The 13,806-nt window shown below is 30.6% G+C and overlaps 1 protein-coding gene across 1 annotated transcript; it reads left to right on the top strand.

The window, feature by feature from the left end:
- The first annotated feature begins 3,488 nt into the window (after positions 1-3,488).
- Positions 3,489-12,298, top strand: LOC123663664 (alpha-tocopherol transfer protein-like). The gene is made up of 6 exons (XM_045598331.1): positions 3,489-3,651; positions 7,588-7,744; positions 9,678-9,795; positions 10,883-11,017; positions 11,527-11,740; positions 12,144-12,298. Exons 1-6 carry the CDS (start codon positions 3,489-3,491, stop codon positions 12,296-12,298), a joined length of 942 nt encoding a protein of 313 aa, XP_045454287.1.
- The last annotated feature ends 1,508 nt before the right edge of the window (positions 12,299-13,806 follow it).

The raw sequence follows: 13,806 nt of genomic DNA on the forward strand, positions 1-13,806 counted from the left end.
TGTTATCAAGGTTATTTTTTTTTACCTGATAAATAAAATAATTGTGTTTGCACGCAAACGAAAAAAAAAATCGACTTCAATCACATCGAGTAGTAATTCAACGTAGGTAGAAAAAAAATAGTCAAGAAAATACGCGTAATCAAACATTAATCACAAAATACTTATCAAATCTCGATCAGATTAAGATGAAACTACATAAAAAGTACCACCTTTTGATAAAAATGGATTATTGAATTCGGTCCAAATGTTAAAAAGCTAAGAGGCATAATACAACGTAGGTCGACGAAAAAATGTTCAAGTAAATACGCATTATTAGCGATAATCCAAAAAGTACTTGTGAAATCTCAATTAAATTTAAATGGGACCGCATGACACGCTCTACCTTCCAATTTAAAAAATCTTCGAAATGGGTCCACCAAGTCAAAAGTTCTGACGCAAAAAAGTCTGAAGAAAAAAAATACAGTCGAATTGAGAACCCCCTTATTTTTTTTAAGTCAATCTATATACAAATAAATAAAATTGGAGTGTCTGTTTGTAATATTCAAATAACTGCTTTTTACTAAATGCATATGGATGAACACACGGTACATATACCAAAATACTGTCTGCTTGTTCTGGCTAATCTCTGAAACGGCTGAATCGATTTTGACGGGACTTTCACTGGCCGATAGCTGATATAATAAAGAGTATCTTAGGCTACGTTTATTTTAGTAATTTATTTATTTTATAACTCTGCGAACTGAACAAAAACTATTTTGTTTATCCACGCGGACGAAGTCGTGGGCATAGCTAGTTGAGAATAAAATTACAACTAACGGAGACAACATTAGTTTCTTTAGACGTAACAACTTAATGAAAAATATACTATTATTTATAACTATCGTTTGATTACTATCTTATACTATTTTATTATAACTATCGTTTGATTTGATAAAGTTTCAACATCATCATCATATCGACACCTGATATGAAATACATTGTATCTGATTTTGTTAACTTTTCAGGAGCACGTTTTACAATTTTGTTGCATTTAAAAAGTAGACAAGTGATGTTAAATGAAGCTGCATCTATGTCAGTGCTTTAGCCAATTAAGCTATGGAACGATGTACCCGCTAGATCGAAATTTTTGATATGATGATTTTATAGTCAGTCGGAGACGCAGGTTCAATCCCCGCTGAAACGGTCGATTTTTGATATGATATTAAAAGTTGTTTAAAATTCCCTAATGTGTGGGATGGGTAACACAAAAATAAAAGTCTAATATGTAAATAAATAATCAGTCCTCCCGTGACCATGGTTGCTGTAAAGTATCCGAAACGTCGGGAATCAAAAGTTAACAATAAACCGCGATAAAATCCGAAAAAAGTTGTTTCATTAAACAAAAATAAAACGCAAAATTGTTTTAGTTTAAAACATTGTATGAACCGTTTTAAGAATGTAGTAAACCAACCTAATGTATATTATAAGTTGCTGTGATGTTGAAATTTGAATTAAAAAAAAAATAGTATTTGTCATTACAATGTTAGTGTGTTCAAAGAAGACCAATATTATTACCAATAGTGCGGTGAAAGATGGTGGAAATAAATAATGAAGAATTAAAAGAAATAGTGATTCCTTGTGGGGGGGGGGATAAAGAGTATCCTCTCTTTAAATATTTAAATTTAGAATAATAATATATTATAATTAATAAAGTAAGAGTTAGAAATAATAAACATAAATTGTCGTTTCTCTATTTTCAGGTGAGAGTGTCCATAGATTTAAATCATTTTTCTTGCAATGTAAATTAAAATTTAGCGAAATAAAAACTCTATTTTCAGAGCAACGTAATTAGTTTATTTTTAAATAAATACCTTATTTCAGATTCTTAGATATATTTTTATTTTCGTAACCGAAATTACAATTTTTTTAGCAGAAATATGGATTGTCTTTAATTACAACAAAAAATAAAACATTTAAAAATCGTTCTAGTGGTCGTATAAGTACGGTTACCAGACAGAAAGATACCTTTTTTCCCCCTCAGTCTTTTGATGGTATAGTTAGAAAACATTGTTTCATTACTTCAATGTTCTTCATATCAGGTGTCGGTATCATCATAATGATGTGAATTCAATAATTATATGTATAATGACATGAACAATAATAATATGAATTAATAATGATATGAATTCATGAATTATTTTATTTGATAATAACACGTATTCTACTACCAAAGATATTATACCTATCTGTTATTTTTTGACATTTTATTTTTAATTAAACACATAAAAAATAATTACAATTTTGTTGCAATTACGTTTACATTTTAAAAGCATATTATGTTATTATATTTTTATTATATATTCCAAGAATAGTGAATGATGTATACCCGTTTACACTGGAACATGTTTAAAAAATCGAAATTAAATTTATTACCTCCTTAAGGAAAATAATATAAATATAATATAACGACATATCTTACAACCCTTTCATAATAAATCAAATAACGAACTATAACTTTCAACGACTAAAGTAATTAATATTAATCAAAACAATAATAATAAAAAATGTGAGCCGTCACGTGACGGCTATCAGATGCGTAACATATATATTAAAATAATTAAACATTTATGTTTATACAAAAAAAAAAAAAAAAAAAAAATTAAAATTTCTTTAAAATTGCGATAGCTCAATTATTATATAGTATAGTATAGCAGTCTGCTTCAAAGCAGTTTTATTTAGCTGTGATTTTCTGTGGGGTCGAGGTACTTCCCCAGTATACAGGTTACTCTAGATTATGAGCAGAATAATAATTTCCTGCTGTACCCTACCTCAAATTTCTTTAAGCATATCATACACATTACGATAATATCTAAGCAATATACATAATTTAAACAAACATCTTAGGGGTTATTTCCAAATAGAAAAATGCGCGCGAAATAATTATCAACCGCGGGACTACACGACACGGGACTGCGACCATCTCCGCACCGAGCCATGTCCGTATGATCATTACATCCTGTGCCAAGTCGCTGCGGGTAGCTAGTAGTAATCTATATAAACGTCAACTTTATAAATATTAAGCATTATTTGTAGTACATCTGAACGTAATACTTAAAAGTAAAAGTATTCTTTTATAACTTTTCTAGAAATTACTAGTTTCCAGAGTGTAACATAAAATAAACAATAGACTGTGGATAAAGGGTATTAAAAACATCGAAATAAATAATCTACGAAAAATTGTATTTGATATTCTGGACAGTAATTAATTATACATAAAGATTTAAAAATTAAATCTTAACTGTGAATAAATAACGACAATTTAATCTTGAACATAAAATATACATCCGTGATAATAAATTGATATACAAATTATAACTTTATAATAATTATAAACATTCAAGTTCTCCATGAATTTAGTTCTCTACCAGATTTTTAAATCAGTTTGACACAGTCAGTTCAAAGGAGTGGTACTGATTATTGAATCTAGTTTTTTTTCGATTTATAAAAAAATGGAGTTTATACCGAAGGACCGGATTTTTGAAAGCAAGCCTGATACTTTGCAATATATTCGTAAACAGCATAATTTGGAAAAACCAGGACAAATGAAGGAGTCAATTAAAATTCTCCGTGATTGGGTCTCAAAGCAGAGTCATTTTAAAAAGAAGGATTTCAGTAAGTTATTTTATTTATTAATTTTATTTTAATATACTAGCAATTTTAAAATGTATAATTAACAAAAAATATGTTACATAATTTTAATTATAAACATATTATAATATAAAGATACGATCTTAATATCAAAACATCTCTGATAAGAGGCTTAAAAACTTGAGATATCGTCATTCAGCCTTAACATCCCACTGTTGGACATAGGCCACTTTCTTCATTTAGGGGATCACAGCTTAATCCACCACTTCCCTACTATGAGTAACGATCGCTATCAGATTTTTATTCAGCAACTGGGACCAACGGCTTAAAGTGCTCTCCGAGGCATGGGGTAAAGACTCGCAAGGACAGACATCCAAAACGGAGACATACAAATACAAATATCCCTAAAGAGCGGTAATCGAACTCGCAAACCGTCGGCGTCGGTGTTTTAGGCGACTACGTGTACCATTACACCAGACTTGAGATGTATGTAAACATAATACAATGTCTAGTAATCATCCTTATTTTCCGCGTGTAGTTTCACTGAAATTCCATATTCTGTTTTATTGTCTGTGTCTCATTATTTCTTATAATATTTCGACACCTTCAAATATCACGTCAACTATATTTATAATATATAAAGACTAGCTGACCAGGCGAACTTCGTATCGCCTTATTTTTTTATATAAAATAATTATATATATCGAATATATTATATATAAAATAATTATATATATTTTAATTTGGATAAAGTTACATATTAGTGCAAAATTTCATTAAAATTGGTCCAGTACTTAAGGAGAATAACCTGGAAACACATCGTGACACGGGATTTTTATACGAAGTTTTTTTATAAATAAGGTTTTAAAGATTTCTTTTTAATAATTGCTACATTACTATAGTAATTTTAAGAGACTATACTACTATAATTCCTGTACTACTATATTACTTCGGGCTGTCGATTTTATAGCCTACGTTATTCCTTAAGGCTTATTTTTTTCTATACTAACTTTTATCGCAAGTTGACCAATGTTTTGGCATTGGAAGAATAAAAGACAGGAAATAAAAGTGAACGAAAATGTTCGTAAGTTTGGACAACCTATTTAAGTCATATATTACATATTGTTTACATATATTCGTATTTTATAATATATATTTACCATCGGATAAACCGGAAAATCTTTTGGCAGTTTTATAAACTAAAAATTAACATAATCTCTTTTCGACACTTTTACTTATAGTGAACTTACCTCGATTGTCATTTTAAAAACTTCCGGTATATCTGCGACTTTGCGGACGCCATGGTCACGGGCGACTCGTGTAAACAGAAATTTTAAATAAAATTTAAAATACAGTAAACAAAACTACTTTGATAAAAAAACAACTTCACTAACCTTCGATGTCTGTAACCTCTCACTACCGTATTACCATAATTTTTAGGGATTTTAGGACAATAAAATAATTATGTCATATAAAAAAAAGTCTAACTACAAATATATATATTATATTTTAATTCTTTATCTATTAATATATATTTATAATATAAAGCTGAAGAGTTTATTCGTTTGTTTGAATACTCTATCTCAGGAACTACTTGTTTCGAAGTAAAGAAATTATTTTTATTATGAATGTGATAGTGAGGTCATCGACTAAAAACCAATACACGTAAACTTTTTTAAGCTATTAATCTTTACTTCTATATAATTATATAAAAATGAACGTTTGTCTGTATGTCCTTTATAGAATCGTAAACTATGTATTTCATCATGTCATGATCTTCAGCAAAGTGTTGTGCATGAGCCCACAAAGGTTTCTGAGTTAGTACGACAAAAAAAAAAACAATTAAAAAAAAGCGTAGCAACGCGCGCAGTGCACCTTAGTATATTATAAAACTGAAGAGATTGTTTCTTTATTTGTTTGAACGCACTAATCTCAGGGGCTATTACCCGAATTTAAAAAAATGTTTTTGTGATGGATAGTCCATTTCTCGATGAAGCCTATGTAATATTTTTTACATTTTTTTCTCAAATTAACTCGGTTGTAACCATGGGGCGTGATATAGCTAGTGCATTAAATTGTTTAATAAATGTTACTTTAAGAGTTACTATTTTAAATGTAATGAATGTTACCTAAGTACTAAGTATACTTTGTATCATGTTTTATGTATTCTTTTAAGCACTGTTAATTATTATCATTGTACTGATGCCGTTATTTTAACTTAGATTTATCGGAGATATAATCAGTGTATTGACGACCTCAAGCAAAAGGGAGCTAAAAAAAATAGAGTGCGCTGAGCCTAATTGATGGCGATAATCATTATCATCATCATTTCAGCCTATTGTAGTCCACTGTTGGACATAGGCCTCCATAAGTTCGTGCCAAAAATGGCGTAAACTCATGTGTTTTGCCCATAGTCACCACGCTGGGCAGGCGGGTTGGTGACCGCAGTCGGCTTTTTAGTTTTAAGGTAGTAGTGGAACTGTGTTATCCCTTAGTCGCCTCTTACGACACCCACGGAAAGAGAGGGACTCCATCAAAGAGAAAGAGTATAAAGAGATAGAATATAGAATAACTACAGAAGCATGTTGCATTAAAGGCATGGACACTTAAGAGCCTATGGATGTTTAATTTATTTAAAAAAATAAATAAACTAGAAGCAGAGATTATTCGAAACTGATATAAACGAAAACTTTGGGGACATTTCTAATTTTCTTTAAATTAGTTGATTTTGCTTTCTGTTCTTTCTTAATAAGTAATATTAAATGACAACATTGTATATATTAAAACACAATTTTTTTATAATAATTATACAATTTAGTTACATTAGCCTACAACAATGTCTATAACAGATTTTTATAAGGTTACCTTGTAACTTATTGATTGTAATTGGCGAAAGGTAATGGAAATTCCTTTTAAGAGCAATGGGTATTTCTACTTTTTCAAAATGTAGTCTAAGATGGTATTGGAATACAGCAACTGTTGTCACTCGTACATCAAATCAGTTCTTATAATTATCACTCTTGACATTTGATCAAGAGGATTATAATTTTCTTAAAAAGAAATATAATTTCAACAACGCAAAGCAAGAGTTTACTACTTCAGATTGAATGTCTATCGGACCCTATTGGATTCCGGTAGATGACGTTACAAAAACATAACGAGGTCATTTGTTCAGAAGATCTTAGTCCTCGTATTATTTTTTCATACTGGGGCCTTAAACATTGGGCCACATTTGGCTTAGGCCCGTGTGGTGTGGCTTAGTGGTTACTAGCCGAGATTATACAAAAAAACAATTATTAATACTTATAATCTTCTTGATTTTTAAAAAAGGAATATAAATTAAAACTTTCAAATGGTTTATTTAATTTCTTAGTAAAAGTTTGGAATAGACGTAATTTCTCACACATAGACTCAAACAAAAATACATACACACGTGTGTTGTTATCATTATTTTTTTGTAAAGCTTAGGTTATTTCGTCTTTAAATTTTGTGAAAGTATGAGTATGATGAAAAGTATGACTGTGTTAAGGAAGTGGGACTCCTTCTGGCACGGGAGCTTATTTCACTCAAAAGAACTTCTTCTTTGAAACTTTGAAATTGTTATAATTGTGTTGGCTCTTGATGAGATAATTTTTTTCTTAATTTTACTAATAATAAAATTTACTTTAAATATGCACTTACATGTATCACATAGCAACATGCATTAATTACAGCTTAAAACTTGTTAAAATATGGATAAAAATATTAGAAACATTGTTAAGAATAGGTATTGTTACTTTATATTTTTGTCACAAAAAAAAATAGTGAGAAATCTTGGTGTCTCAACGATTGCTGTGTCTCATACTTTGGTTATTTTATAGATTTTATGGTTTTTCTTTTTATCATAAACAATCATTCTTAATTATTTACTGTTTGCCGGTATCTTATGAAAAAAAGGTTTATATTGTATTTTTTTTTCAGTCGATCATTACTACGAATTTATGATAATAAGTTGCAAGGGATCCATAGAACGTGCAAAATCATGTATCGACAAAATGTGTACGATGAGAACATTACTACCGCAGTATTTTGGATATTGCAATGTAAAAAAGGAGTTCCGCTACATATTCGACATTGTGTAAGTAAATTATAAGTTTTAATACAGTAAAATATAACTAGAAGTACCTACTGAGTATTTTTATGAGTATCATATGTGTCGTCAAATAAAAATTACACAAAAGATCATGAAATATTTATCGTTAAATAATATTAATTTCTCTATATCATCGAGAAATTAAATAAATTTATAAGTCCTGTAAAATTTCCATATTTATTTTGAATTTTTTATATATCTTAGGTAAGTTGTATTATGATCATATTCAATCTTTGAAGAAAATAAATCCCGAAATTTATGAGTCATGGGAAACTCCATGGGAGCTCCTGGGGGAATTGATGATAGGGTCGGCAACGCGTTTGTGACGCTTCTGGTATTGCAGGTATTTATGAGCTACGGTAATCACATAACATTAGGTGAGCCGTAGGCTTGTTTGCCGACCTAGTTATATAAAATAAAATAAAAACTTATCTACATTTCAATTCAAAATATAGTGATTAAATTATTGTGTCTGTGTGTATAGTAAATATACACACATATTCACACGTTTATGTCACAATTTGTAAAACTGCACCGACACAATACCATCTCCTCTGCCCCTAGGTTGCCTGGAAAGAGATCGCTTTTCAGCGATAAGGCCGCCCTTTGTACCTTATGGTACTCTGTTAAAATCAATCTGATATGTATTAATTCTGTATTGGTGTACAACAAATACAAAGACTATCCGCGAGAGAACGAAAGTAACCGATATAGCCCACAGAATTAGCAAGTTGAAGTGGCAGTGGGCTGGTCATCTGTGTCGCAGGACCGATGGCCGTTGGAGTAGACGGGTCCTAGAGTGGAGACCGCGTCTTGGCAAACGCAGTGTGGGACGTCCTCCGGCCCGTTGGACCGACGATCTACGTAAGATTGCCGGTGTAGGCTGGATGAGGATTGCGGAAGACCGGGATGTGTGGCGCGAACTTGGGGAGGCCTATGTCCAGAAGTAGACTGCGATAGGCTGAAGTGTTGTTGTTATTGTTGTACAATAAAGTGTATTGTTATGATAAAATATGTTATGTGTCATTATATGTGTTTGGGAATGTTCATAAATTTATTTCACTCTTTTTGTACCTCTCTCTCTATCCATGTCGCGCTAAGTCACATTTTCAGAGACCCCCTAATAAATATTACGTCTCAAAAGCTCTGACGACCGCTCTGGTGCCTTGTGCTGGGTTCGCTGTGTCGTACTGGTGGCGCCTAAACACCGACGGTCGCGAGTTTAATTCCCGCTCGTAGTAGATATTTGTGTTTATAAAACCCTAAATTAATTATTTCCGGTCAGGTTGTTAATCCCTGTAGGTCTCTCCACCGTGCCTCGGAGAGCACGTTAAGCTTTCGGTCCCGGTTGCTATCATGTCAAACTGATCGTCACTCATAGTAGGGATATATCCACCAACCCGAATTGGAGCAGCGTGGTGAATCTTTAAGCTCTGATTTTTCTCGTACATGGGCAAAGAGACTGGAGAAGATGGACATTACAGGCTGAAGCGTAAGCACAAAAGCTTAGTCCTCCTCCAATAAATGTTTTCGTAATTAATCATAGCATACATATTAAATCATTTGTTTTAATTTATTTTGAAAATATATGTCAAAAAAAAATCTTCGCCTTATCATATCTTATCATGACAAAAAAGGGACCCCACCCTCATATATAGTAGGAACTATTTGCAAAACTATTTTATGGAAAATCCCTTATAGATAAAGTATTTTCAAAAAAGTTCTCCAACATCATACGAGAATGTTGTTTGTGACTTTATTATTCTGATGTACACCGAAATTTTTTCTTCTGTAAAGAATCGAACGTGAATTTGGACGGGAGCTTATCCACGGACCTCAAAGATGGCGTTCTAAAATTAATACATTCTTTCTAACTAATTTTATTTATTCATTTTTAATCTGTATATTTTTGTTCTAGGTATACGGTAATAATGCCAAAATTAACAGACGATCATCATAGAGTTGAAATACTCAAATTCCATGATGCCGATTTCAAAGCATCTCAATACATGGATTACTTTAAAACGACTGTTCCTGTAAGTTTTTATTGTTTCAAGTGTATGTTTTTGTTGTGAACAATAAAAAACGAATTCGATTTACGACTATCGATTATCGACAAATACTTGATTATATTTTATATCAGGCTATCCTTGTCTGGACCTGACCTGGTCCTGATAGAGCTTGCCGGATCAGGCATGCCAGATCTGGTTGAGCCTGACCTTTTTTCTACTCGGGAATAATAAAATGAGAACATAATCAACTTCAATCAACTAGTCAATTTAAAAAAAAAAACAAATTTTAATTTAATCGAAACCTGATGTTTATCTTGTGGTCACATTAAAATTTCATCGATTGCAACTTTTTGAGTAATCTTTGATAATGTGTAATTTGACTATTTTTTCGTCTACCTACGTTGTATTACTTGTCGATGTTACTGAAGTCGGTTTTTTTCCTTTGCGAGCAAATACAATTATTAGTTCTCTTCTCCGCTCCACTCCGTCTTACTTGGCGTCAGTAAAAACGCATCCTAATACTTATTTTATCAGCATTCAATACAAAACTTGACTATTTGCAAACAGTTATCTTATTATATTGTCAATATAATGTAGTAGTTTCATCGTAAAAAATTGTGTACATTCCTCATTCATTTTTTTGTTTCTTTGACACACTCAAGAACTACTAAACCGATTTGAAAAAATTCTATCACCAGATGGTCTAAAATCCGGTATTTTGAAAATACTCCCTCATACGTTTAATAAAAATGATCCAATACATAATTATGCAAAATAACATAAATATATATCCTTTCATTGTATTAATTATTCGTTAGTCTATGCAGAACTAATCTACCTTCTTAATTTATTTACATTATCATCTACTTAACGTTCTCGGGGCCTGGTTACATTTATATATGTCGAATATGTATTATCTTGCATATGTAAATGATCATTTTTTTAATCATAATTATGAGGGACGAGGGTATACATATTCCTTATGCCAGATCTCGTACTAAGATGTATTCTAAATTATTAGTAAGTGATATAGGCCAATCCAGACGAATAGTAAGACAATACTTTTATTATATCATAAACATTTTCTTGAATAATTTAATTTCTTTTGCAGTTGTGTGAATATATTTGTGCCCACGATTACATGGATGGCATTATAATGATCTTAGACTTTTCAGAAGCAAACATAATGAATTATATATCCAAAGTTAATCCGATCGAATTAAAACAAGCTATGTGTCTTTATATTGTAAGTTCGTATTTTTAATATTTATTTTATATTTTTAATTTTGCTTCTGGAGAAGAATTTATTCCGTTCAGATTATTCTTATTATATCGTTTCTTGAAATCAGACGTTGGGAGTTTTTTTAGCTCTTGAAAAACGAAGTCCATAACGATGTACATAAATGTAATAAAATTCGTAAGCGGTAAATTAAAATCTTACAAAACCCAAATGTTAAGTAATTATTTAGGTAGTCAAATATTCAAAAAAGGAAGAATAGGTGAAAAGGTCGAGTATAAAAAAGGAAACTTTGTCACAGATTATTTATGCAGATACATATCGCGAGTGATATGGAAAAAAACTTATACCCAGCCTTTATTGTAAATTTATTAATACCTAACTCGGGGCTATATCAAATAAAACTCGAAATACTAAAACTCAATTTTAGTTAAGCCTGTTCTGATCTAAGAGAGATCCTAGAGAGAAAAATTTAAGAGGATTACGGAAACTATTAATACATTGCTTATGAATTTTAGGACGGCTATGGATTAAGAATAAAAGCGATTCGCTTAGTAACAACGTCAAAGTTCATTGATATAATTATATCAATTGCAAAACAAGTCCTTAATCCTAAGGTGGCGGAAAGATTTCATATTCATAAAAGCATCGAGGAACTCTACGATCACATTCCAAAACGCTTATTGCCTAAAGACTATGGCGGTGATGAGCCATCTTTGAAGGAATTACAAAGTTTGTATAAATATATAAGTAGTAGTATTTATTAATAGATTTCACAAATAACGATTTAAGTTGTCAACGATATTTGTATTATAGTACACCATCTAAATTTATTTTATTACATAATTACACTACGTGACAGTGAATAAACTTTTAATAAATCTAATATATAAAATTCTCGTATCGCGGTGTTTGTTGCCAAAATCCTCCGAAACAGCTGAGCCGATTTTAATGAAATTTCGTATGCATATGGTGTAGGTCTGAGAATTGGCCAACATAATTATATTTTTCATACCCCAAGTTATAAGAATTAAGGAGGTTAATACTTTATATGGCAAAACAACGTTTACCGGGTCAGCAGGTTAGTTATAATATAAAAGTTACTTTAATAAATTAATGAAATATTATTTTGTAGTGAATTGGCTCGATGCTTTATCTTCGGAAGAACACTTGGAATACATGAGGGAGATAAATGAAGCGTGTACTGATGAAGATTACAGACGGAGAGATAACTTCAACGAGCATTGCGCGGGAATGCCCGGCACCTTCAGATTATTGAGTGTTGATTAAGTTAAATCGTTGTTATAAATGAAATTGCAATAAATCTTTATGCTTTCACGGTTTCTACGGACACTTTAGATTATATGGTATTTGTAATTGTAATTTTGAAACTCCTATATTTCAGTAAGACTGTTGTGATTTTTTAATGAACCATAAATTTGTTCATCATTCAAAATTATATGCCGTAATCAAATAATGTGTTTTCGATATTTATTCTTAATTTCTTAATTTTGTTTCGAAACATTGTCATACTTGTGTACAAGAAAATATAATTGTCTTAAAATGATTATTTTTTAATTTTAATATTTCTTAATGGCTAATAAAAAATATATGTATAAGGATTTATACATAGGTATATTTTTTCCTACGCGTCATTTATAATAATTTAATAAACAATTTTTGATAATTATATGTATTTAATATTATATTACATATTAATTAGTTTAGTAATAATATAAATAATAGCGGAATAGCCTTATATATATTTTTATATAGGTACGTAATTTATAATAATTAGACTTACGTAAAAAATATATTATTATATAAATCCATAGTAGTTTAAAAATCATTAAGGCCACGTTCCAACTCTGTGTCAAACAGACATTAAAAGAAAAATATCTATTTTATAGTACAATTATAAATTAATAATATAATTTGGCTTACGAATAATAATATCTTAAATAATTAATCTAATAAACATTTATATTTATTATTATTAATACCCACTGAGACCAGCACAAAGGACAATTTATAATATACATAAAAACAGGGTCGTTATCAATGTTCATTTTTCAATTACCGTTTTTTTTATTTTCAATTGCAATATAAAAATACTAAGCGATTCGTCACAAGCCTGGTTATCAGACGCTGTCTTGTCGCCGCCAGTTTCTGATCGACAGTGATGCTCCGCTAAGTTCATCTGTCGTGTGGTACACGCACCGACATGATTATGACTAATTATGTACAACAATTATGACTAATTATGTTTAACTATATTCGAACAAAGTTTACAAATGAAAAGCATTCCAAGGTAATTACCATGTATATTTATTTATTTACATATATATTTCAAAATTGTTTAATGTTTTTACATTATTTACGGATAGTAAGGAAGGTAGATGGCACTGATAACATATGAATCTTTAAGTCTAGAAAGTAAAGTAAAGAATTTCTTACTGTACTCGTTAATAGGTCGATCGGGAATATACCTATTAAAAGACTATAAAAAAAAATTCTCTTATAGCTAATCGAACTAAAAAATAATTAAAAAATATATTTTTTTAAATACAAAAAGTTTATATTACAGTAGTAGAAGATCGAACAATCAATCATATTAATTAATTACTTCAAAACAATACCACCCAAAAAGCTTTTGGACACCCGATCACCCCTGGTGTGGTGGGGGTGATTTGTGGGGCTTCCCCACCGTTCCTCGGAGAACATGTTAAGTCATTCGGTCCCGGTTGTTATTTTTGTTACTCATAGTAGGGAACATAATCGCCAACCCGTAGTGGATT

Source organism: Melitaea cinxia, chromosome 20, assembly GCF_905220565.1.
Source record: "Melitaea cinxia chromosome 20, ilMelCinx1.1, whole genome shotgun sequence".
Classification (NCBI taxonomy): Eukaryota; Metazoa; Arthropoda; class Insecta; order Lepidoptera; family Nymphalidae; genus Melitaea; species Melitaea cinxia.

What these genes read in the sequence shown, in the direction of transcription:
- LOC123663664 (XM_045598331.1), top strand. Translation starts at nt 3,489, where the DNA reads ATGGAGTTTATACCGAAGGACCGGATTTTTGAAAGCAAGCCTGATACT. An exon ending in TTTTAAAAAGAAGGATTTCA is followed by an intron (nt 3,652 to 7,587) that starts GTAAGTTATTTT and finishes TTTTTTTTTCAG; the next exon opens with TCGATCATTACTACGAATTT. An exon ending in CGCTACATATTCGACATTGT is followed by an intron (nt 7,745 to 9,677) that starts GTAAGTAAATTA and finishes TTTTTGTTCTAG; the next exon opens with GTATACGGTAATAATGCCAA.